The sequence below is a fragment of the Nothobranchius furzeri genome, chromosome 12 (assembly GCF_043380555.1).
Source record: "Nothobranchius furzeri strain GRZ-AD chromosome 12, NfurGRZ-RIMD1, whole genome shotgun sequence".
Classification (NCBI taxonomy): Eukaryota; Metazoa; Chordata; class Actinopteri; order Cyprinodontiformes; family Nothobranchiidae; genus Nothobranchius; species Nothobranchius furzeri.
Genome location: NC_091752.1, coordinates 71475018 through 71500919, shown reverse-complemented (window position 1 = coordinate 71500919; position 25902 = coordinate 71475018). Strand labels below are relative to the sequence as shown.

General features: G+C 45.9%; 1 protein-coding gene across 1 annotated transcript; it reads right to left on the bottom strand.

The window, feature by feature from the left end:
- Window positions 1–84: 84 nt before the first annotated feature.
- On the bottom strand, window positions 85–24121 carry carhsp1 (calcium regulated heat stable protein 1). Its single transcript, XM_015945162.3, has 5 exons — window positions 23909–24121; window positions 3475–3576; window positions 2746–2854; window positions 1159–1281; window positions 85–651 (listed from the first exon to the last, which is right to left on the bottom strand). The coding sequence occupies exons 2-5, from the start codon at window positions 3545–3547 to the stop codon at window positions 489–491; spliced, it is 468 nt and encodes a 155-aa protein (XP_015800648.1). The 5' UTR covers window positions 3548–3576; window positions 23909–24121; the 3' UTR covers window positions 85–488.
- Between the last annotated feature and the right edge of the window lie 1781 nt (window positions 24122–25902).

The following is a 25902-nucleotide window of genomic DNA, read 5'->3' as shown; positions in this document are numbered from 1 at the left end:
AAACCCACTCAGGTGTTTCCTGCAGCGGTTCTCAGCTCCAGTCGGAGCCAAACCTGGATTAAAACATAAAATAAGCACAACACGAGAGGTTGAAATGCTTTTATTTCACTTTATATCTTATCCAACCGCAAGCAATTACAGATCATAATCCTAAAATAAAGGTCGGCACAAAAAGCTGCAGGTTGTCTGGGCGAGAGGAGGCACCAGCCGTTCACGTGGGATGGATGAACTTCCTGTGACTGAAACTACGTCGGCTCTCCAGCTATTCGTGTTTATAAAAGCCGAAAATCGGAATCATTAAACCCATCCGGTGGGAATATTTATGGCTGAAGTCGTTTCAAAGGAGCTCAGGTCAGAAGTGAATGACCTTCAGTCTAGAAGAACCCTGGTTGGGACATGAAGTTCTACTCATAATGCTCCCTCTGCCCTTTAACCTTTACCCCCCTCCCCTTCCCTCCACTAGCGTTGCTGAGTGAGAAACGCTGCATTCAGCTGCTGAAGACACATCCTCCCCAGGTCTCGTGCTTGGTTCCTGGTTTCAGGTGGGTGATGGTCACCTCCACCGCCTGGACCTTCTCGTTTTTAGGAGGGATGGAGCAGACCTTGTAGCGCATCTCATCTCCTTCCACTGGCACGTACTCCCCCTCAATGCTGGAAGGAGACGAGGAGACCCCGTTACTAAAGAGTAAAAGCCTGGAAAACGTCCCAGTCATGCTTATGGGGTGGGCGGGGCCTAAAAGGTACATCCCGTGGGTTTCAGGTGCATTTTAACCCATCTGGACACAAGAACCTGCGTGATCATTCAAACAAACACATCTTGTGTTTAAACACGAAAAACAAATCAAGCCTCAGTCAGACTTCCTGCGTCGTCCGTCAGCCAATCAGAGGGACTTCTGACACGAGTCATCACACAAACCAGAGCAGCTGTTTTCACACAGAGGGAGATGATGAGCTCTGTGGGTTCTGATCGAGTCAGAACCTCGGCTCGTTCCTTTAGAACGGCGCCGGCAGACGTTTTAAACCCGTGATGCCTGTGGGTGAAACAAAGCAGCAGCCAAGGTCGGCTGTCCTCCTACTCACCTCCCACTCCGCCTGACACACACACACACACACACACACACACACACACACACACACACACACACACACACAACTTACTCGGAGATGTGGACGAAGATGTCGGCGCCTCCGTCCGATGGCGTGATGAAGCCGTGGCCTTTGGAGCGACAGAAACATTTGCACACGCCGGTGAACACGGGTCCCTCGGCGGCTCGGGCCGCCCTGTTCAGCAGACGGAGGAGGTGGACGTTAGTACGACCAGAACTCTGGTCTGCGTGACAACACCAACAGGTTTAGCCCTTTAAACAGGTCAGAACAGGTTTCAGACGGACAAACGGGTCCGCGGGTTGGTTAAGTCAAACCTGGTTCTACAGGTGTGAGCAGGATCGGACCGCCGTGCCTCGGTGACACCAAGAAGGGAAACATGGAGACAGAAGGAGCTGGAAGACGTTTTGGTTTTAGGAGCAGCCAGAGGAAGCACGCGAGGCCCAATGACATCAGGCAGACGTTTATCTAAACCCCCATGTTTATTTTTCAGCGTTGCCATGGTAACATTCTGATTTTAACAAAGTGCACACTTACAAATTAAACTAATCAGCAGCAGCATCATTGTGAATGAAATGTTACTGAGCTTTCACAAACATGCAGGAGGTGTTTTTATTCCTCAGCTGCGTCGTTGGAGGAGCAGACAGCAGAGGAACGCTGGCGCCAGAGACGACGTGTTTGTGTGGAAGCTGAGCGGTCGAGGTCAGTGGTTGAGGAACGGTGCTTTTGTTTACTGCTCCTTAGCAATGGTGCATTCACTGACCGGGGAAAAATAATCCCATTTCTGAGTTTCCCACCAGCTGACGGGCAACGACGCCCCAATTCCAATCGACGGCCAGTTTCTGGGTGCATCTCCAACCAGAGGGCCGAGTAAAGGTGCAACTTATTATAAACAGGGTGAGAATGTAATCAAAGTAAGTAAAACTACACTACAAAAACAGAGTAAAACATTTAGTATTTACACATGTAGAACTTTAACAAAAAACACAAGACATCCTCCAAAACAGCGAGCTCTTGGACTTCCTGCTGCCTTTAACCCACACGCCAGACGACGCCATCGCCATCACCCAACTACAGACACGTCCTAATTCCATGCTTTCGTTCTTTTTTAAACACAGAAACAGTTTTGTCTACCTGTTTTGTAGCTATAGTTTCGCCGATGGTCGGCGAAACTATAGCTACAAAACAGGTAGACAAAACTGTTTCTGTGTTTAAAAAAGAACGAAAGCATGGAATTAGAACCACGACACAGCAAGAACACACCTAAGATGTTTACAGACACGTCCGCTGATGCAGGTGAAAGTAAGAAAGGGGAAGCACCGAGCTAAAACCAGAGTGAACATTGGCGTGGTCTACGCTAGTTTGAGGGGGCTACAGGAGGCTGCAAAATCATACCGATGGTGATCTGGCTTTGTTATATTATTTTGTCAAACAGGGTGGATCTCTTTACTTCGTGGTTTATTTTAGTATTAGCGGGCTCGTGTTGGTGTCAGCTCATTGTTGGGCTAGCTACAACAGGCTGCTGCAGGCTTGCTTACGACAGTTCCACTTTCAACCAGTAGGAGGGAGAAACGAGTAACTTATTATTGTTTTAAGCATTGCCTAATGTGATTGTGTGTGTGTGTGTGTGTGCGCGCTCACGCTGAATAGGTCCGGTTCCTACGAGTGGGCAGCGGGCTGGGGATGAGGAAGCCTCTCAGCGGAGACGGTGAGCGTTCCCTAAACTTGTCGGTCGGAAGGTGAAGGGACTCTGGAGGAGGAATAAAAACAAGAAAACATCTGTTGTTGTTTGTTTTCTGAGTTGCATCAAACCCGAACCGGGGTGGTTCTCAGGCTCAGCTTCGCCCTCGTGTGCCCACGGGCTGATCCAGTACAGCCAGAAACATCTGCTCCTAACCATCTATCGGGAATGGAAACATGTTAGAAAATCACCCCCCTCCTCGGGAAACGATAGCCTGATTGTTTGGTCTCAGAGACGAGATGCCGTCGTCATTTTCCATGAATGGAATGTCTTCAGGTGTTTTCCTGAATAAGGATTTATCCGTTTAGAAAACGCCGTGTTGTGCATGTTAGGGCCTCTTCTGCTGATGGTCACCACAGCAGGAACGACCACGTCTGAGTGGAGGGAGACTTTCAGAAGAGGAGCATAAAGGGACATCGTTGGATGGAAGTGGAGGCCAACGATATGGATCATGTTCCATCCAAGTATCCACGTTCAGAACTTTAACCAGAATTTATTCTAACTGGCAGAGAAGGGTTAGTCGTTCCTACGATCGGTACCAGAGGCGGTCCATGTTGACGGAGAAGCCCCTGATGGCAGCAACCTCGGAGAAATCAGGTTCACGGGTGTGTGGTCATAACCCGCCGTACCTGGAGAGCTGGGAGAGTGGAGAGGAGGGGTCGTGGGTTCGGACTCCTGGACAGGTGTGGTCTGAGAAGACATGTTGGCCAGGCCTGACTCTGATGTATCACCTGGGGAGAGAGAGGGGCAATCAACATGGATGTAGACAGGTCACACACACACACACACACACACACACACACACACACACACACACACACACACACACACACACACACACACACACACACACACACACACACACACACACACACACACACACACACACACACACACACACACACACACACACACACACACACACACACACACACACACACACACACACACGTAGTTGTGATCAGCCAGCTGAGTGGTCACAGCCCTGGTTACCGTGACAACAGCTGTTAGAGAATGGCCAGGAGGAAAGCAGAGTATTTATTCAACTCTGTCCTCATCACACATCAGACTGAGCTACCGAGGTCAACCAATCAGAAGAGCTCCCCTCGTGGTCGCAGCTTCCTGCTGGAAGGTGAACAGAATAAACGAAGCAGGAAGAAGCAGCTCAGCTTCTTCAGGAGGTGTGATGCAGAAACGATGAGCTCTCCAGGTAAAGAAGACGAAAAGATCATTTCTATAGCGCCTCAACATTAAAACCACGAGGCGCTTCACAGAAACAAAAAATGTAAAATATAATAATTTAGAAAATGACTAAAAATATATTTAAAATGAGCAAAAATAGACAATTGTGATTAAACATGTAAAGAAAGAGAGAGAGTGAACAGGAAAGAGGGAAATCAGTGGATCCTGAGGAAGGTGGAATAGGTGGGGAGAGCAGAATAAAGAGAGAGAGGTGAAGAAGGTCATACAAAAGCCAGCTTGAACAAGTGAGTCTTCAGCTGCTTTTTAAAGGAGACCACTGAGTCCACTGATCTCAGGCTCAGGGGGAGAGAGGTCCAGAGTCTGGGGGCCACAGCAGCAGATGATCTGTCACCTTTGACCTTTAGCCTGGTGCTGCACAACCAGTAGGCTTTGATCACTGGACCTCAGGGACCTGCTGGGGGTGTAGGGACTAAGAAGCTCACCAATGTAAGATGGTGCTTGTCCATGTAAGGCCCTTAAGACCAGAACCAGGATCTTGAGATGAACCCTGAAGTTGACTGGCAGCCAGTGAAGCTGGAGGAGAAGCGGGGTGATGTGGGTGTGTTTGGAGGACTTGGTCAGAAGCCGAGCACAGGCGTTCTGAACCACCTGTAGACGGTTCAGGGAGGTTCTGCTCAGACACGTGAAAAGAGAGTTACAGTAGTCTAAGCGTGAGGAGATGAAGGTGTGGAGAACTGTCTCAAGTTCAGAGCGGGACAGAATGGGACTCAGCTTAGCAACGTTCCTGAGATGGAAGAAGGAAGAGCCAACAAGAGAACTGACATGAGAATCCAGGGTGAGAGCTGGGTCAAAGGTCACGCCAAGATTCCTGATGGAAGGTTTGGTGTGAGAAGCAAGCTGACCAAGAGAGTCTCTGACTTTGGGAACCAGCGTGTCTGGGGCACAGATGAGGATCTCTGTCTGATCTTCATTCAGCTGAAGAAAGCTCCCACCATCCAGGTTCTGATAGAGTCTAAGCAGGTGTGTAACAGCTGCAGCTTAGACATCTCATGGGGCTTAAAGGAGATGTACAGCTGGATGTCATCTGCATAAAGATGGTAGGAGATTCCTTTGAAGGATCTCAGGATGTGCTGAAGAGGAAGCAGATAGAGGAGGAAGAGCAGAGGCCCCAGCACAGAACCTTGTGGGACACCATGGGTAAGGGAGGTGGTGGAGGACCTAAACTTGGAGACGGCCACAGAAAAAGGAGCACTCGGAAAGATCCAGCTACATCCAGCTATTCTTCTGGAAGGAGGATGGAGTCTCGCTCAGAGAGAACAGACCCTGGACGTGTCGCCGTCCATCAGAGAGCCGTTTAGGAACTGATGCATTTCTGAGGTAATGATGTGTCTGCTTGGTGTTTCCAGCCTCCTCTGCTGCTTCCATGCACAGATTCAGTGGTTCCAGCGTGGTAAATGTAGACACCAACATGGGCCAGCTTCACAGGCGGGCCTCTTTATTCGTTCTGGATAGGCTCCAGAGCTGCAGCCCCACAGTTGAGCAAGTTCACGCTAACAAAAACTGTGGGCTAAAATAATCATCAGGTCCAGAGCTGGAAACAAAGCAGAAAATAGCTGAGCATCAGTATGAATCAGCAAGAGAAAATCCTGTAGGGATGGTCCCAGCTCCCTCCAGGGAATTCTGCTGACACTTCATCTGACCCGCCCATGTTGGTGGTAGTCAGAGGGGCTGATGGGGCAAAATGGCCGCCTCACCACAGATATTACGACGTGCATCCTGGGCTAGAGCGCATTCCCTTTATTTGTGCCGGCACCCTGTAGGTAAGCAGCCCTGGTCGTCACGCCGGGCCTCGACCAATCCGGTATGAAATCCCAGGTTCTGACTGGCTTGTTTGATTTGGCTTTTCCACCAGATGCCCGTGCTGAGAGAACCCTCTGCATTTATCCAGATGTGGGACCGGCACAAGGAACCACTGGCTCATGACCTTTTATGACCTTTCTAATGAAAACACTATTGATCCCAGTAAAATGGTGACATTAGTAAAAGGTCCTCCATCCATTTTTGGTCAGTATTTGGTTTCAGGAGGTGTTTTAAAAAGCTCCCTACTGTGATGTCACAATCAGGGAAGTTTACATAGATGCTCCTCTCCAGGCTGGTGGCTCTACAGGGAGTGCAGAATTATTAGGCAAATGAGTATTTTGTCCACATCATCCTCTTCATGCATGTTGTCTTACTCCAAGCTGTAAAGGCTGGAAAGCCTGCTACCAATTAAGCATATTAGGTGATGTGCATCTCTAATGAGAAGGGGTGTGGTCTAATGACATCACCACCCTATATCAGGTGTGCATAATTATTAGGCAACTTCCTTTCCTTTGGCAAAATGGGTCAAAAGAAGGACTTGACAGGCTCAGAAAGGTCAAACATAGTGAGATATCTTGCAGAGGGATGCAGCAGTCTTAAAACTGCAAAGCTTCTGAAGCGTGATCATCGAACAATCAAGCGTTTCATTCAAAATAGTCAACAGGGTCGCAAGAAGCGTGTGGACAAACCAAGGTGCAAAATAACTGCCCATGAACTGATAAAAGTCAAGCGTGCAGCTGCCAAGATGCCACTTGCCACCAGTTTGGCCGTATTTCAGAGCTGCAACATCACTGGAGTGCCCAAAAGCACAAGATGTGCAATACTCAGAGACATGGCCAAGGTAAGAAAGGCTGAAAGACGACCACCACTGAACAAGACACACAAGCTGAAACGTCAAGACTGGGCCAAGAAATATCTCCAGACTGATTTTTCTAAGGTTTTATGGACTGTTGAAATGAGAGTGAGTCTTGATGGGCCAGATGGATGGGCCCGTGGCTGGACTGGTAAAGGGCAGAGAGCTCCAGTCCGACTCAGACGCCAGCAAGGTGGAGGTGGAGTACTGGTTTGGGCTGGTACCATCAAAGATGAGCTTGTGGGGCCTTTTCGGGTTGAGGATGGAGTCGAGCTCAACTCCCAGTCCTACTGCCAGTTTCTGGAAGACACCTTCTCCAAGCAGTGGTACAGGAAGAAGTCTGCATCCTTCAAGAAAAACATGATGGTCATGCAGGACAATGCTCCATCACACGCGTCCAAGTACTCCACAGCGTGGCTGGCAAGAAAGGGTATAAAAGAAGAAAAACTAATGGCATGGCCTCCTTGTTCACCTGATCTGAACTCCATTGAGAACCTGTGGTCCATCATCACATGTGAGATTTACAAGGAGGGAAAACGGTACACCTCTCTGAACCGTGTCTGGGAGGCTGTGGTTGCTGCTGCACGCAATGTTGATGGTGAACAGATCAAAACACTGACAGAGTCCATGGATGGCAGGCTTTTGAGTGTCCTTGCAAAGAAAGGTGGCTATGCTGGTCGCTGATTTGATTTTGTATTGTTTTTGAATGTCAGAAATGTATATTTGGGAATGTGGAGATGTTATATTGGTTTCACTGGTAAAAATAATTAATTGAAATGGGTATATATTTGTTTTTTAAGTTGCCTAATAATGATGCACAGTAATAGTCACCTGCACACACATATCACCCTAAAATAGCTACAACTACAAACAAACTACAAACTACTTCCAAAAACATTCAGCTTTGATATTAATGAGTTGTTTGGGTTCATCGAGAACATGGTTGTTGTTCAATATTAAAATTATTCCTCAAAAATAAAACTAGCCTAATAATTCTGCACTCCCTGTAGAGCTGGGGCCTCTAACCTTTTTTTAGCTCATGAGCTACTTTTACACAACGAAAGTACCGAAGAGCTACCACCATACGACTTATTCAGATCGACTCTTTCCACGTGTGAAGATGTTAAAGTTAAAAATGCTTGACTTACTACATTAACATGAGTTTTATTCACGAGTTTATTTCAATATTATTATAAAAACAGTAGAAGGGAGATAGGGACACTGAAAATCCAACTGAAAACATTTTTTTTATTAACTAATCAGATACTTTCAGATAATCAAATCTACTTTGTGTGAATGATTTTACGTTTATTTTAGAACGGATCAGTAACTTTACTTTGTGGGCGGTCCCTGACCCGGAGCCCCGCCCTAAGCAGCAAAGTTAGTCAAAAATGAACAAATACTTCCAAAAACTATTGAATGCCATTTAATGGCATTCATTACAAAACCTGTTATGATTATATTATTATTACTCAAATACAAGCTAAATGTGACGAAAACAACCTTCTAAATGGTTTGAATGAAAACTCCTGATTTATTTAACCATTCTTATGTTTTTTTTTCTTTTCTCATGAAAGTTACGTTTTGCTTCACCATTGAATAGCTGCAGGTAAATGATGCGTTGCTGCGTTCATATTAACTCGTCGTCATCGTCGTCGTCGTCTTCCTCCGCTTATCCGGGTCCGGATCGCGGGGGCAGCATCCCAACTAGGGAGCTCCAGGCCGTCCTCTCCCCGGCCTTGTCCACCAGCTCCTCCGGCAGGACCCCAAGGCGTTCCCGGACCAGATTGGAGATGTAACCTCTCCAACGTGTCCTGGGTCGACCCGGGGGCCTTCTGCCGGCAGGACATGCCCGAAACACCTCCCCGGGGAGGCGTCCAGGAGGCATCCTGACCAGATGCCCAAACCACCTCAACTGGCTCCTTTCGATCCGGAGGAGCAGCGGTTCTACTCCGAGTCCCTCCCGAATGTCCGAGCTCCTCACCCTATCTCTAAGGCTGAGCCCGGCCACCCTACGGAGGAAACTCATTTCGGCCGCTTGTATCCGCGATCTCGTTCTTTCGGTCATTACCCAAAGCTCATGACCATAGGTGAGGATTGGGACGTAGATCGACCGGTAAATCGAGAGCCTGGCGTTCTGGCTCAGCTCCCTCTTCACCACGACAGATCGGCTCAGCGTCCGCATCACTGCAGACGCCGAACCAATCCGCCTGTCGATCTCCCGATCCCTCCTACCCTCACTCGTGAACAAGACCCCGAGATACTTAAACTCCTCCACTTGAGGTTGGACCTCTCCCCCGACCCGGAGTTGGCATATTAACTCAATTCAAGTTTATTTATAAAGCGCCAAATCACGACAAGAGTCGTCTCAAGGCACTTCACATAATAAACATTCCAGTACAGGTCAGTTCATTAAAGAGCAAGTCACCCCCTACCAGATTCTTACTCAACTCCCACTTCCTGTTTGAAAAATGCAACAAATGCAGTTGCCTAGCAGACCGAGAGGGTGGAGCCGCTAACAAATACACACACACACACGACATTGTGACATCATAGTGTACCATCTAGCATCATAGTGTACCTCTTAGCCAATAGCGACGGCAGATTTAAATTCTAATGCAGTGCTGAGTTTTTACCTGACGACGGTGCAACACTGACAGTTTTAGGCAGAATATTTAAATTTTAGCTAAGATGCACTAAAGTGCCGAATTATTGACTACATGTGTCTACAGCACGATCAAGACACTCATTTATACAGTTTATCAGCAAAAAAAATGTTGATTTGGAGTGACTTGCTCTTTAAGCCAATCAGAAAAAAGTTTCCTATATAAGGAACCCAGCAAATTGCATCGAGTCACTGACTATTAAGGTTGGAGGTTTAGTTACAGACCTCGAGTCACTGACTATTAAGGTTGGAGGTTTAGTTACAGACTTCGAGTCACTGACTATTAAGGTTGGAGGTTTAGTTACAGACCTCGAGTCACTGACTATTAAGGTTGGAGGTTTAGTTACAGACCTCGAGTCACTGACTATTAAGGTTGGAGGTTTAGTTACAGACTTCGAGTCACTGACTATTAAGGTTGGAGGTTTAGTTACAGGCCTCGAGTCACTGACTATGAAGGTTGGAGGTTTAGTTACAGACCTCGAGTCACTGACTATTAAGGTTGGAGGTTTAGTTACAGACTTCAAGTCACTGACTATTAAGGTTGGAGGTTTAGTTACAGACCTCCAGTCACTGACTATTAAGGTTGGAGGTTTAGTTACAGACCTCGAGTCACTGACTATTAAGGTTGGAGGTTTAGTTACAGACCTCGAGTCACTGACTATTAAGGTTGGAGGTTTAGATACAGACCTCGAGTCACTGACTATTAAGGTTGGAGGTTTAGATACAGACCTCGACTCACTGACTATTAAGGTTGGAGGTTTAGATACAGACCTCGACTCACTGACTATTAAGGTTGGAGGTTTAGTTACAGACTTCGAGTCACTGACTATTAAGGTTGGAGGTTTAGTTACAGACCTCCAGTCACTGACTATTAAGGTTGGAGGTTTAGTTACAGACCTCGAGTCACTGACTATTAAGGTTGGAGGTTTAGTTACAGACCTCGAGTCACTGACTATTAAGGTTGGAGGTTTAGTTACAGACCTCGAGTCACTGACTATTAAGGTTGGAGGTTTAGTTACAGACTTCGAGTCACTGACTATTAAGGTTGGAGGTTTAGTTACAGGCCTCGAGTCACTGACTATGAAGGTTGGAGGTTTAGTTACAGACCTCGAGTCACTGACTATTAAGGTTGGAGGTTTAGTTACAGACTTCGAGTCACTGACTATGAAGGTTGGAGGTTTAGTTACAGACCTCGAGTCACTGACTATTAGGGTTGGAGGTTTAGTTACAGACCGCGAGTCACTGACTATTAAGGTTGGAGGTTTAGATACAGACCTCGACTCACTGACTATTAAGGTTGGAGGTTTAGATACAGACCTCGACTCACTGACTATTAAGGTTGGAGGTTTAGTTACAGACTTCGAGTCACTGACTATTAAGGTTGGAGGTTTAGTTACAGACCTCCAGTCACTGACTATTAAGGTTGGAGGTTTAGTTACAGACCTCGAGTCACTGACTATTAAGGTTGGAGGTTTAGTTACAGACCTCGAGTCACTGACTATTAAGGTTGGAGGTTTAGTTACAGACCTCGAGTCACTGACTATTAAGGTTGGAGGTTTAGTTACAGACCGAGTCACTGACTATTAAGGTTGGAGGTTTAGTTACAGACTTCGAGTCACTGACTATTAAGGTTGGAGGTTTAGTTACAGGCCTCGAGTCACTGACTATGAAGGTTGGAGGTTTAGTTACAGACCTCGAGTCACTGACTATTAAGGTTGGAGGTTTAGTTACAGACTTCGAGTCACTGACTATTAAGGTTGGAGGTTTAGTTACAGACCTCCAGTCACTGTCTATTAAGGTTGGAGGTTTAGTTACAGACCTCGAGTCACTGACTATTAAGGTTGGAGGTTTAGATACAGACCTCGACTCACTGACTATTAAGGTTGGAGGTTTAGTTACAGACCTCGAGTCACTGACTATTAAGGTTGGAGGTTTAGTTACAGGCCTCGAGTCACTGACTATTAAGGTTGGAGGTTTAGTTACAGACTTCGAGTCACTGACTATTAAGGTTGGAGGTTTAGTTACAGACTTCGAGTCACTGACTATTAAGGTTGGAGGTTTAGTTACAGGCCTCGAGTCACTGACTATGAAGGTTGGAGGTTTAGTTACAGACCTCGAGTCACTGACTATTAAGGTTGGAGGTTTAGTTACAGACTTCGAGTCACTGACTATTAAGGTTGGAGGTTTAGTTACAGACCTCCAGTCACTGACTATTAAGGTTGGAGGTTTAGTTACAGACCTCGAGTCACTGACTATTAAGGTTGGAGGTTTAGATACAGACCTCGAGTCACTGACTATTAAGGTTGGAGGTTTAGTTACAGACCTCGAGTCACTGACTATTAAGGTTGGAGGTTTAGTTACAGACTTCGAGTCACTGACTATTAAGGTTGGAGGTTTAGTTACAGACCTCGAGTCACTGACTATTAAGGTTGGAGGTTTAGTTACAGACCTCGAGTCACTGACTATTAAGGTTGGAGGTTTAGTTACAGACTTCGAGTCACTGACTATTAAGGTTGGAGGTTTAGTTACAGACCTCGAGTCACTGACTATTAAGGTTGGAGGTTTAGTTACAGACCTCGAGTCACTGACTATTAAGGTTGGAGGTTTAGTTACAGGCCTCGAGTCACTGACTATTAAGGTTGGAGGTTTAGTTACAGACCTCGAGTCACTGACTATTAAGGTTGGAGGTTTAGTTACAAACCTAGAGTCACTGACTAATAAGGTTGGAGGTTTAGTTACAGACCTCGAGTCACTGACTATTAAGGTTGGAGGTTTAGTTAGAGACCTCGACTCACTGACTATTAAGGTTGGAGGTTTAGTTACAGACCTCGAGTCACTGAATATTAAGGTTGGAGGTTTAGATACAGACCTCGAGTCACTGACTATTAAGGTTGGAGGTTTAGTTACAGACCTCGAGTCACTGACTATTAAGGTTGGAGGTTTAGTTAGAGACCTCGACTCACTGACTATTAAGGTTGGAGGTTTAGTTAGAGACCTCGAGTCACTGACTATTAAGGTTGGAGGTTTAGTTACAGACCTCGAGTCACTGACTATTAAGGTTGGAGGTTTAGTTACAGACCTCGAGTCACTGACTATTAAGGTTGGAGGTTTAGTTACAGACCTCGAGTCACTGACTATTAAGGTTGGAGGTTTAGTTACAGACCTCGAGTCACTGACTATTAAGGTTGGAGGTTTAGTTACAGACCTCGAGTCACTGACTATTAAGGTTGGAGGTTTAGTTACAGACCTCGAGTCACTGACTATTAAGGTTGGAGGTTTAGTTACAGACCTCGAGTCACTGACTATTAAGGTTGGAGGTTTAGTTACAGACCTCGAGTCACTGACTATTAAGGTTGGAGGTTTAGTTACAGACCTCGAGTCACTGACTATTAAGGTTGGAGGTTTAGTTACAGACCTCGAGTCACTGACTATTAAGGTTGGAGGTTTAGTTACAGACCTCGAGTCACTGACTATTAAGTTTGGAGGTTTAGATACAGGCCTCGAGTCACTGACTATTAAGGTTGGAGGTTTAGTTACAGAATTCGAGTCACTGACTATTAAGGTTGGAGGTTTAGTTACAGAACCCTAGGTGTAGCTAGTTGTTTTATAGAGAGCGTTCACACTCACGTTTCATTACTAAAAGGGAAAAGCAGCTGAAGCTGTTGAGGGAACGTGTTGAAACAAAATCACAGGAGATGTCCAGATGTTCATCATGTGTTCATAAACACACAGCATTTATTGACGTTAACGAGTCACGGACAGGACTTTGCCGTCAACCAGACTATTTTACTGAGGACGTATGTCTGAACCCAGGTCTGTATAACCGACGTCACCCTGAGCTTCATCCACCAGCAGCTGCAGCCGCCGAGACCAGAAACGGTGATCTGTGCTACAACCTGAGCATTAAAGGGGCATTATGGAAGTGTGACAGCCAAAACATGTATAGAAATAATATCTTCTTCATACATTCTCCTGCAATGCCCTGGTCCTGTAGAATGAGCCCTGGCATTTTTACTGTGATTGCCTGTTTTTCTGTAAAACCACAGAAAAAGAGAGATGCTCGGGTCGAGCAGGCTGCTTCATGCGCGTTCACGCTCAGGCATCGCCCGTAGCATTTGCTATCCGTAGCTTTAGCAGCAGAGAGAGAGGCAGTGCCACTTTGTCGCTGTTCCTAACGCCTAGTGACAAAGCTAGCTACATTTCTGAGGACCCTTAGCTACTTTCTGTAGAACTTTCTTCTAGATATTTCCTGCAAATTAGCAACAAAATAGCCATTTTCACTCCGAACCGTTCTTTGGGTTGAGGTGTCATCAAGGATATAAATGTTACAGATACTCTGAATTAGGGCTGAAACGATTCCTCGAGTACCTCGAATAATTCGAGTACAAAAAAGCCTCGAGTCAAATTCTCTGCCTCGAGGATTCGTTTAATTCATATTTAATTAATTCATGGCTTTGCAGTCGCCCGTGGTCATGTTTCACCCGGACTGAAATAAGTGACGCACATGCCCACTGGACTGAATCGCACACGAGAGTAGTGAATGTAACTTAACTTTCTCTTAAGCCAAGGCGGACAACGTGGACCTCGGTGGAGTGCGAAAAAGACAGAAAATGTCAAGATGTGGGACCATTTTTCACGTCGTTAGGCGGAAAACGTAGTTCAGTATAAATACTGTAAAATTGATTAAGCCTACCACAACACCATATCCTCCGTGCTGCAGCACCTGTAAATGTCACTTCTGCATGCGGACTCGGAGCCTCTACAAGATAATGCATTTTAGCCTGTTTTTCTATACATTCTGCGGACACTGTGCGACTTTTTCGTTTGTAGCGCTCAGTTTCAGCTCACACCGTACGTCTGGTAGCAACATGTCGGGCTTAAAATGTGCTAAAAATAGCAGTTTTTACACAACACGTCGGACTTTTTATTGTGTTGTTATTGATATTTGTTGTCCCTCAGGATTGCTGCAGGAGGACACGGGTATTTATGAGAGGAAAACGAAAGAAAGTAAATAAATGTTTTGTGGTCAGTATAATTTGACAAAACCACGGCAAACATGCTTTCTCGACAATCCTTGTTATTGTGTGAGAAAAAAAGTGTTGAAATTAAAACGGACGTGTGTTAATAGGGAACAGCCGGCGAGCTGTTTGCGCATGCGCCGTGAGCGGTTCTGGTTCTGTTTGGGCCGCAGCCGCTCGCAGCGCTACTTCAACAGTTATCCTCCTAGTTTTTGTCTGGCTTGCAGGCTAGCAGATTCTCGCACGAGGGGAAAATCGGCTCAGGTTGTGTACTTATTTTTTGCACAGGCATTTGTTTACTGTGAAGTAAAGTTGAAGTACTGAAGTTTTGCAAACTAATTTTGAATAAAACTTGAAGAGTAACTGGCAATTGCTTGCTCATTTTAACAGGTCTTTCATAATTATAACATGCTATTTGATATAATGGTTTACAAATACAAAAGGGTAATTTATTAGAGTACTCGATTAATCGAAAAAAATATTCGATAGAGTACTCGATTACAAAAATATTCGATAGCTGCAGCCCTACTCTGAATATCCACTAAATATCTATATATCCATATATATCCAATAACTTCAATCTCACTCTTCTAGTCCTTCCCCGGTTACTGCAGGAGTTCCCCAAGGCTCAGTTCTAGGCCCTCTTTTATTTATCATCTATTTGCTCCCCCTTGGTTACATTTTCCGCAAATACAACGTTGATTTTCACTGTTATGCTGATGACACCCAGCTGTACATTTCCTCCAATCCAAATGCATCCCTTCCACCACTCTCCCTCTCTAACTGTCTATCTGAAATTAGATCTTGGCTCTCTCAGAACCTACTTAAACTAAACAGCAATAAAACGGAACTCCTACTCATCGGCATCGCTTCCGTTTTAAAAAATTCTCCCAACTTCTCTATCGATCTTGACGACTCCACAGTTCACCCATCCTTACAGGTACAAAGTCTTGGTGTCATACTAGGTGGTACATTTTCATTCCAGTCTCACATTAACCGTGTTACTCGAGTCACATATAACCGTCTTCGCAATATCAACAATATCTCACGCCTCATGCTGCTGCAATCCTCGTTCATAGTCTCATCACCTCTCGCGTCGACTACCGTAACTCCCTTCTGTTTGGTCTCCCAACTAAATCCCTTCATAAACTCCAACTTCTCCAGAACTCTGCAGCAGCATCATTACTGGGACCCCCTCAAGAAATCACATCACCCCTGTTCTTAAAAACCTACACTGGTTGCCAATAGAAACCAGGATCACATACAAGATCCTACTACTTACATTTAAATCTGTACATAGCACGGCTCCACTTTATCTATGTAACTTACTAACTATTGCTACCACTTCCCGATTTCTTAGATCCTCATCTGCACTTCGTCTGGTTCAACCTCGAGCTCGCCTTACCACCATGGGGAGCAGAGCTTCCAGTTGCTCTGCTCCCCGGCTCTGGAACTCACTTCCCTCTGCCGTTAGAAATACGGACTCTCTTCCATTATTCAAGGCACACCTCAAACCCACTTATTCAAACAAGTTTATTCCCTTTAGACCTAGACTTTAGAACTGTTTCAAATTTTTATGTATCTTGTTTGTTCTTATTGCCCTCTCTCACCTCTGTTGTTTTTATCTTTGTAAGGTGACCTTGGGTTTGAGAAAGGTGCCCTCAAATAAAATGTATTATTATTAATGTTACTGGTGCTTCCAATCCAATCCAATTTTATTTCTAAAGCGCATTCAGAAGGCATTACAACCAAACAAGGCGCTGTACACTAAAAAGGTTTAGTTTAGGTGCTTTAGCTCACCTAAGCCCCCTTCAGACAGGCCAAGAAAAACGGAAATGTTCCGGAATCTGTCCGTAAGACCTTTGTGTCTGAATACAAACATCCGGATAACGTGCTCCGGAATTTATCCGGACGAAGCCCCTAGTAACAGATCCGGACTTGTTACGGACAGGCTGGCTGCTTCAGACTGGTGAGGTAGAGTTCCGGACAAGAGGGAGGGGGAGGAGGGGGGGACCGGGGGACGCTGTGCGCACCTAGATAGCCCGCTGCTGTAGCATGCGGCGAACCACAGCAGCTCGCCTCCTACGGTACCGCCTAGACGCGCAACGGAGTGCTTCACACCGCTTCAGTGATTCCTTTAACCATTGAGCTTCATCATCCAGGTCTCTTATGCATCTTCGTGTGCGCAGAATTATGCTTAAGCGCCTCGTGATGTTTATCTTGAGAGGCGCTATAGAAATGATATTTTCTTCTTCTTCTTCTTCTTCTTAACATGAGTCAGATTCCCCACCCCCCCGCCGCCGTCAGGCTTCTGGAACTTCTCCCTGCTGTGTGAACGCAGCCGAAAGGACAAGTTCCGGTACAAAAGTGGTGTGTCTGAAAACACAGTTCCGGTTAAAAACCGGATTGAATGGTCCACAAATGTTCCAGAATGTCTGTCTGAAAAGGGCTCTAGTAAGATGTCTGACTCTCATGCAGAAGACCTGGGTTTGATTCTAGGTGTGAACATAGTTCATTTAGAGTTTCTTTTTTACATTAATGGTATTTTTTTTACAGTAAGATGCCCAAATTTTTATTTGAGACTCGCCGAACGGCATTGAATTAACAGATAAAAAAGATGTGGGTTCAACTTTCATTTTGGAACAATTTTTCAAGCAAGGGAAGGGAATGATCTGAGCATGCAGGAGGACTGACCCATCATAAACCTTTGTCGGCTGTGCTGAAGAGAAAGGTACAGAACCAAATTATTTAATTAATTAGCTGCACGTTCTCCTGTCCTCTGGGCCACACACACACACACACACACACACACACACACACACACACACACACACACACACACACACACACACACACACACACACACACACACACACACACACACACACACACACACACACACACACACACACACACACACACACACACACACACACACACACACCTGTCTCAGCTGTTATTTTCGTTGAGTGTGCACGTACAGCATGCGCGCCTCGTGCACGAGCCTACTATTGAAGCTGCCGTTACGCTTTTGGCCTGAGGGGGCAATCGCGAGCATAAAAATTCAAAAGTCCATAAAGTCCCTTTAATGTGCGCATTTCCAGTTAAACATGTTTGCCAAAGGATTTGTGCAATAATCAGATTTTCATTTTACTTCCACAGACTTTATTTTAGATTACAGAAAACAAGATGGCTTCTCAACAAATATAAAATCCATCCTTGTTAATTACAAGTCAGGATGGTTCGCGAGCCACCGGTAGCTCACAAACGACGTGTCGGAGACCGCTGATCCAGAGTTTTCCACCTGCAGTCATTTCCGGATTCAGAGTCAGACTAAATCCCAGCGAGCTGCACATCCCGACCATGCCAGCCGTTGTGCTGCTTTTGTGTCCCATACAGATACAGTGGGGCAAAAAAGTACTTAGTCAGCCACAGATTGTGCAAGTTCTCCCACTTAAAATGATGACAGAGGTCAGTAATTTACATCATAGGTACACTTCAACTGTGAGAGACAGAATGTGAAAAAAAATCCATGAATTCACATGGCAGGATTTTTAAAGAATTTATTTGTAAATCAGGGTGGAAAATAAGTATTTGGTCACTTCAAACAAGGAAAATCTCTGGCTCTCACAGACCTGTAACGTCTTGTTTAAGAAGCTTTTCTGTCCTCCACTCGTTACCTGTATTAATGGCACCTGTTTGAACTCATTATCTGTATAAAAGACACCTGTCCACAGCCTCAAACAGTCAGACTCCAAACTCCACTATGACCAAGACCAAAGAGCTTTCGAAGGACACCAGGAAAAGAATTGTAGACCTGCACCAGACTGGGAAGAGTGAATCTACAATAGGCAAGCAGCTTGGTGTGAAAAACTCAACTGTGGGAGCAATTATCAGAAAATGGAAGACATACAAGACCACTGATAATCTCCCTCGATCTGGGGCTCCACGCACAATCTCATCCCGTGGGGTCAAAATGATCATGAGAACGGTGAGCAAGAATCCCAGAACCACACGGGGGGACCTGGTGAATGACCTGCAGAGAGCTGGAACCACAGTAACAAAGGTCACCATCAGTAACACACTACAACGGCAGGGAATCAAATCCTGCAGTGACAGACGTGTTCCGCTGCTGAAGCCAGTGCATGTCCAGGCCCGTCTGAAGTTTGCCAGAGAGCACATGGATGATACAGCAGAGGATTGGGAGAATGTCATGTGGTCAGATGAAACCAAAGTAGAACTTTTTGGTATAAACTCAACTCGTCGTGTTTGGAGGAAGAATAATACAGAGTTGCATCCCAAGAACACCATACCTACTGTGAAGCATGGGGGTGGGAACATCATGCTTTGGGGCTGTTTTTCTGCTAAGGGGACAGGACGACTGATGCGTGTTAAGGACAGAATGAATGGGGCCATGTATCGTGAGATTCTGAGCCAAAACCTCCTTCCATCAGTGAGAGCTTTGAAGATGAAACGTAGCTGGGTCTTCCAACACGACAATGATCCCAAACACACCGCCCGGGCAACAAAGGAGTGGCTCCGTAAGAAGCATTTGAAAGTCCTGGAGTGGCCTAGCCAGTCTCCAGACCTCAACCCCATAGAAAATCTGTGGAGGGAGTTGAAAGTCCGTGTTGCTCGGCGACAGCCCCAAAACATCACTGCTCTCGAGAAGATCTGCATGGAGGAATGGGCCAAAATACCAGCTACTGTGTGTGCAAACCTGGTAAAGACCTATAGTAATCGTTTGACCTCTGTTATTGCCAACAAAGGTTATGTTACAAAGTATTGAGTTGAATTTTTGTTATTGACCAAATACTTATTTTCCACCCTGATTTACAAATAAATTCTTTAAAAATCCTGCCGTGTCAATTCATGGATTTTTTTCACATTCTGTCTCTCACAGTTGAAGTGTACCTATGATGTAAATTACTGACCTCTGTCATCATTTTAAGTGGGAGAACTTGCACAATCGGTGGCTGACTAAATACTTTTTTGCCCCAATGTATTTGTCAACAACAGACCTGCTGAAAAAGCTTCATGTGAGAGTGGCCTAGCAGAAAGAGCTTCATAAGCATGTTCTGTTTAGACCACAGGGCTGCAGGAGCATCATACAGCTCGTTTAAACCAACATTTGACTGTTTTTCACATGAGGTGGTGAGCACCGACAACCACACAGCTCTGGGACACACCTTGTGGAATATTCCATCACCGTCCTCTCTGCACACCCCACCACCTTGAGACCGACCCACTGGGAGAGAGTGTGACACACACACACACACACACACACGCACAAGCACACGCACACGCACACACACACGTTTTCTAGCCCGTGTTACAACACTAAAGTCTGGTTTTATTGTGACACCTCAGTCGTCAGCATCGTAAGGTTTCAGAAACAACCCGACTTTCACAACCCAGAGAATCAGTTTTATTTATATCAGCTGATGTCACGCTCCAGAAACAGTGCATTCTGAGTAGGCAACACCACTTGAGCTGGTAGAGAGCACGCCGGCTTCAAGAGAAGCTTCAAATAATAAAAAGTTGTTTCGCTGCGACGACGTTCCTCTGTGAGGACTTACTTTACGATGCTTCTTTGTGAAATGAAAGAGTAATGTGAGAATTAAACTAACCAGAAGAGTGTGTGTGTGTGTGTGTGTGTGTGTGTGTGTGTGTGTGTGTGTGTGTGTGTGTGTGCGTGCGCTCTGTCTTCTCCATCCCCAGTGAGTCGTGGAGGATGGCCGCTTATACTGAGCCAGGAGCCTCTGGAGGTTTCTTCCTGTTAAAAGGGAGTTTTCCTCTCCACTGTCGCTGCATGCTTGCTTAGTATGAAGATTGCTGAAAACTAGGGCTGCACGATATTAGGAAAACCTGCGATATTCGATAACACTGCTTAATATTGCGATATCGATTTTACTCACGATAAATGAACAAATACTAAAGTATGCAGTGTTGATGTCGTCTGGCGTGTGACGTCTGCTCTGGGTTCAAAGCAAACAAAACTAATGCATGAATTCCATTACAACATAACATTTTTATTGCAAAAATATGCAGCTGCACCTGCTACTGTATTAGCAGCTGCACCTGCTACTGCATTAGCAGCTGCACCTGCTACTGTATTAGCACCTACACCTGCTACTGTATTAGCAGCTGCACCTGCTACTGTATTAGCAGCTGCTCCTGCTACTGTATTAGCAGCTGCTACTGTATTAGCAGCTGCTACTGTATTAGCAGCTGCTCCTGCTACTGTATTAGCAGCTGCTCCTGCTACTGTATTAGCACCTACACCTGCTACTGTATTAGCAGCTGCACCTGCTACTGTATTAGCAGCTGCACCTGCTACTGCATTAGCACCTACACCTGCTACTGTATTAGCAGCTGCTCCTGCTACTGTATTAGCAGCTGCTCCTGCTACTGTATTAGCAGCTGCACCTGCTACTGCATTAGCACCTACACCTGCTACTGTATTAGCAGCTGCACCTGCTACTGCATTAGCAGCCGCACCTGCTACTGCATTAGCACCTACACCTGCTACTGTATTAGCAGCTGCACCTGCTACTGTATTAGCAGCCGCACCTGCTACTGTATTAGCAGCCGCACCTGCTACTGTATTAGCAGCCGCGCCTGCTACTGTATTAGCAGCCGCACCTGCTACTGTATTAGCAGCCGCACCTGCTACTGTATTAGCAGCTGCACCTGCTACTGTATTAGCAGCCGCGCCTGCTACTGTATTAGCACCTACACCTGCTACTGTATTAGCAGCTGCACCTGCTACTGTATTAGCAGCTGCACCTGCTACTGCATTAGCGGCTGCACCTGCTACTGTATTAACAGCCGCACCTGCTACTGTATTAGCAGCCGCACCTGCTACTGTATTAGCAGCTGCACCTGCTACTGTATTAGCAGCTGCACCTGCTACTGTATTAGCAGCCGCACCTGCTACTGTATTAGCAGCCGCACCTGCTACTTTTGACCCTTCCCCGTGGGGAGCGGTGAGCTGCAAACACGGCCGCGCTCGGGAAGATTAAACCACCCGATCCAACATCTTTAAAGCAGAGTGCCTGGCTGGGAGGTATACCACCGGCCACTGGGCTGGAGGAGGGTGGAACTGAAATGTTGGTCCCTCCCGTGTTGCTTCACCAGATCCAAAAAAATGGCTGCCCCTTGGTTTTGTGGCAACTGCATCAAAATAACGTTGATTTTTGAGTTGTTACAAAGTCAGATATGACTCCAGACGGTCCAGTTGGATCTGCCCAATGTGACTGGAATTTGTCCCTAATGCAAACATCAGAGACTATCTGGATGACCCTGCTGCTGGTATTGGGACACACACACACACACGCACACACGCACACAACCAGCTGATCTGGTCATTTACTGCATCAACGATAAATTATGCAGTAACTAGATCACAGTTTTGGAAGGGCCCAGAAACAGCAGCTGTACAAACATTTCTGCTGACCAATCACAGCAGCCAAACTGCAGAAAGGCTGCGGCTGGGCCACACACGGACCCGTTCACCTGGATAAGGATAAACGGATGATAACACCACCGCCACACTAAAGCCGTGGCAGCATTGAATTTTCTGCAAACACAAAGATTTAAGATGCCGTCTTCTCTGATCTAAAGATGGGTATTACAAAGAGCTAGCATCACCTGCAAAGGCCACATTTGATACGTGAAGTGTGGTGGATGTGTTACCTTGACTAAGTTTGGGAACAAGCTTCACCTCAACCAGATCTTTTGGGTACTTCCACCAGACCTTCACAGCATGTCTACATGTCACCAGGCTGGCCTAAAACGACCACTTTCCAGGCCCTTTCAGGAGCCAACCAGGTACCTGGACTAGGGTGAGGAAAGGGCCTGGTAGAGTTGCTGGGTGGGACTTGTGGTTAACTCATGCTGATTGGTTGTAACTCGGTAGGAAATGACATCAGCAGACATTGATAAACCAGCAGTTGCTGGTGAAGTAGAATGGAAGGAAAAGGAAATAAGCAGCATTAATATCTCTGTTTCTAAACTCCCACCACAACGCTATGGGGTTCATCGCTCCAGGTCACCGAATGCTGCGTTTCACTCCCACCGCTGCTCTCCCCACTCCCCAAATGGACTAAACTATAACAAAATACAACTTTTGATGTTGTTAATGTCTGTGTGACATCACACACCGTCTAAACAGTCGTGATATGCTGGCATCTCAGTAAAGTCTTGAAAAGGGTGATTTTGTGTGGAGACACAACAGCTGAGAGGACGGAGACAGCCCAGACTCCCCGTCACCCTCACCAGAGACTTCACAGAGGACTCACGGCTGGTGTGTGAATGGATGAATGACTCGCTGTCCTGTAAAGCACTCCGGAGTCCTCTGACTCAGAACGGTGCTCTTCAAGAGCAGCTCATTTATCAATAACACTTTTACTTGTGATAAGTACGACTAATATTTAAAGCACACTGAATGACCTACATCTTCTGTTTACCAGAAGTTCAAAACAAGCCAAGTCCAAAATGTGCAATTTGACAAAAACGGGTGTTTTAACAAATACTCAGTCATTCCAGCCCTAACCTGTGACTTACAGCTGAGAGTAACATCACCCAACCAGCTGCCCGCCACTAGCATCCAACCAAAAACACCACTTTTCTCTGCTAAGCCATCAGGAAAAGTGCTCCATGCTTTCCACAGATTTTATTAGTTGTCATTTATAATCAAAGAAATGAACGTTGGAAACGTATCAGTCTGAGTAATGAATGAATCTATTATTCAAGTTTCACTCTTTGAATGGAATTACTGAAACAAATCCACATGATATTCTAATTTTATGACCAGCACCTGTATTACAATTAAGCCCTCCCACACACACACACACACACACACACACACACACACACACACACACACACACACACACACACACACACACACACACACACACACACACACGTTGGTATATTTGGACTTGTGAGGACCCTTCATTGAGATGTGTGTGACTCCACACTTGCCTAACCCTAACCATCACATACCTCTAAAACCATGAAGTAGGGTTTTCCCTGTGAGGACCTGGAAAACGTTCCCGCAATTTCAAAATGTCTCCGTGTTAAAACACACAGCGGATGTAAGACATTCTCTCTCTCTCACACACACACACACACACACACACACACACACACACACACACACAGCGCGCTAACCCCATGACCCCTTGCTTTGCCCCCACCCCCACCGCGCGCCTGACAACAATCCGTAAAGAAAAGGAAAATTCCGGACTTTTATGAACTTCAACTTCAACAAAAAGACGCGACAGCGCGGAGTACACTCAGCTGGTTCTCTCTGACCGCGCAGCAGGTGTTTTTGCGTTATTTTCAGCTTAAACATCCATTTAAATTAACTTAGTAGCTAGCTCATCACAATGCTGCTTAGCTAGCCGTGCGACGTTCACGGACTTTGTTTCAGTGTGTTCACGCGCATCACCCACCTTAATGGTTTAACAGCTGTTGCTCACGGTTTCCGGTAGGATGAGCACAAACCCAGAGATGTTTATTTAGCTGCTTTATGGTTTCCGTCAGCAGACACTTCCGGTGGCTCTCCAGCAGCAGCCCGAACCCAAATACTTGTTTTTGTGGCTCTGTCCCTCTTTTTTATCAATGGGCGTAACTGTGCGGTGATGTCATCTGTTACCGTAAAACACCTACAAGCAAGAGGTAGAAAAAAACAAACAAATGGATTACCGTAAGTATTAGAAACACTGTGTAAATTTTCACAATTCCAACTAGAACTTCTGGTCTAGTTCACTAGGCTACCAGAATTATAAATTCATGTTTGTTTTGCTTTATAAACGTAATTAAAATCCCCAAAGAAAAGATTGTTGATTCAGAGACGTTGAATCGTTCTGATACAGAGCTCCTGCGCCACTTCAGAAATACATTAATCGTGTTAAAGTTTCTCAAATTAAAACTGACAGACTATGCTGTGAGGGACAAACACTCCTGAGTCCGACTAAAACCACGACAGAGACCAAACTAACGCAACAGCTTTGTTGCTAAAACCTTTTGACAGCTCTGGGTTTCCTTCATCAGGATCAAAATAAATAAATCACCGTAAATCCTCTAAAAAAGGCCCAGGCCTGTATTTGACTCAAGCTCATCAAGCTCCAGGCCTTTATTGGAAGGAGGGCCAGAATTAGAGGCAGGCCTCTATTTCTATTTGAGCAAAATGAACTAATGGTTCGCTGGAGTCTTTGACAATTAAAATTGCGTCCACATTTCCAAAGTTAAACACATTTCTTTTAACATCGGTAGTTTCTGCTTCAGCCCTCCCCCCTCCCCCCTCCCCCCGCGCAGCGGCCGCAAACTCACTGATGCGCCTGCAGCCTCTCGGAGTTCCTGCTGCTCTAAACATTAAAATAATTATTTCATTTTCTGTTCCTCACTTCTGATTACCTTCAATGGTGTCTGTTTGTTGCAACCAGCAGGTACAAAAACTAACTTGTTTTTATTTGACTATTTTTCTGTCCTGTCTGTTTATTATCTTCCTGCATCTCCTCCCAGTCCTAAAGAGAAACTGCTACCTGGGTTCATATATATTCACCTCATGAGTTACCTTTGAACTGCAGTTCTAAAAGATCTACCGACCGCTAAAACAGCGGAGTGCTCCCTGCTTGCCGGCCGCATCAGTGATCGGTGCGTCACCGGAGGACAAGTTGATGCGCCCCGCTCCACAGCGAAACGCATCAGGCGCAAATAAAAGACAGAAAACATCAAAGGAAATGAACCGACATGAACGATCGCGTGTTAAATAATTTGGCAACACCTGATTGTTACTGTGGCCGTGCTCAGGAGGCAGATTACCGACCGCAAAAACAGCGGAGCGCTCCCTGCTTGGTGGCCGCATCAGTGATCGGTGCGTCGGAGGACAAGGCGATGCGCCCCGCTCCACAGCAGCGAAACACATCAGGCGCAAACAAAAGACAGAAAACATCAAAGGAAATGAACCGACATGAACGATCGCGTGTCAGTACCTATGTTGCCCCCCGAGCGCAGGAGCTTGTCACCTGCTGACAGCAGGCTGCTGTCTTTTCCGTGGACTGCATCTTGCCGGTCATTATCACGTGACAGCGACTAGTCGATGACAGGCATAAAAAGTCACTATAGAGCGGTGAAGTGGACTAGTGACTAGTTCATACAACCCCTGCTACTGCTCCCCAGAGTTCTGCAGCATAATCAGCACGTTCTCTTTGAACTTGATATCAAATTGTCGCCTCCTCTTCGTCTCCGCACGGTTAAAGTTACCCTCGCGGTCTATCACTGGCTAATCAAAAGTGAGACGATGACACAACCGCCCCCGTACTTGCTTGTTACCACATTCCACCCGGCCACAATAAGAGACCGGCCTTTGTTCACCTCCGCCGACTCCGGCCAAAATTGGAGACCCGGCCTTTAATTGAATACCGGCCTGTATTAGAGGATTTAC

Bases quoted from the DNA above. Each gene is read 5' to 3' on its own strand.
- carhsp1 (XM_015945162.3), bottom strand. From the start codon at position 3,547: ATGTCTTCTCAGACCACACCTGTCCAGGAGTCCGAACCCACGACCCCT. The intron at 2,855-3,474 runs GTACGGCGGGTT...TTCCTCCTCCAG, and splicing joins CCACTCTCCCAGCTCTCCAG to AGTCCCTTCACCTTCCGACC. The intron at 1,282-2,745 runs GTGAGCGCGCAC...TCTGCTGAACAG, and splicing joins AGGAACCGGACCTATTCAGC to GGCGGCCCGAGCCGCCGAGG.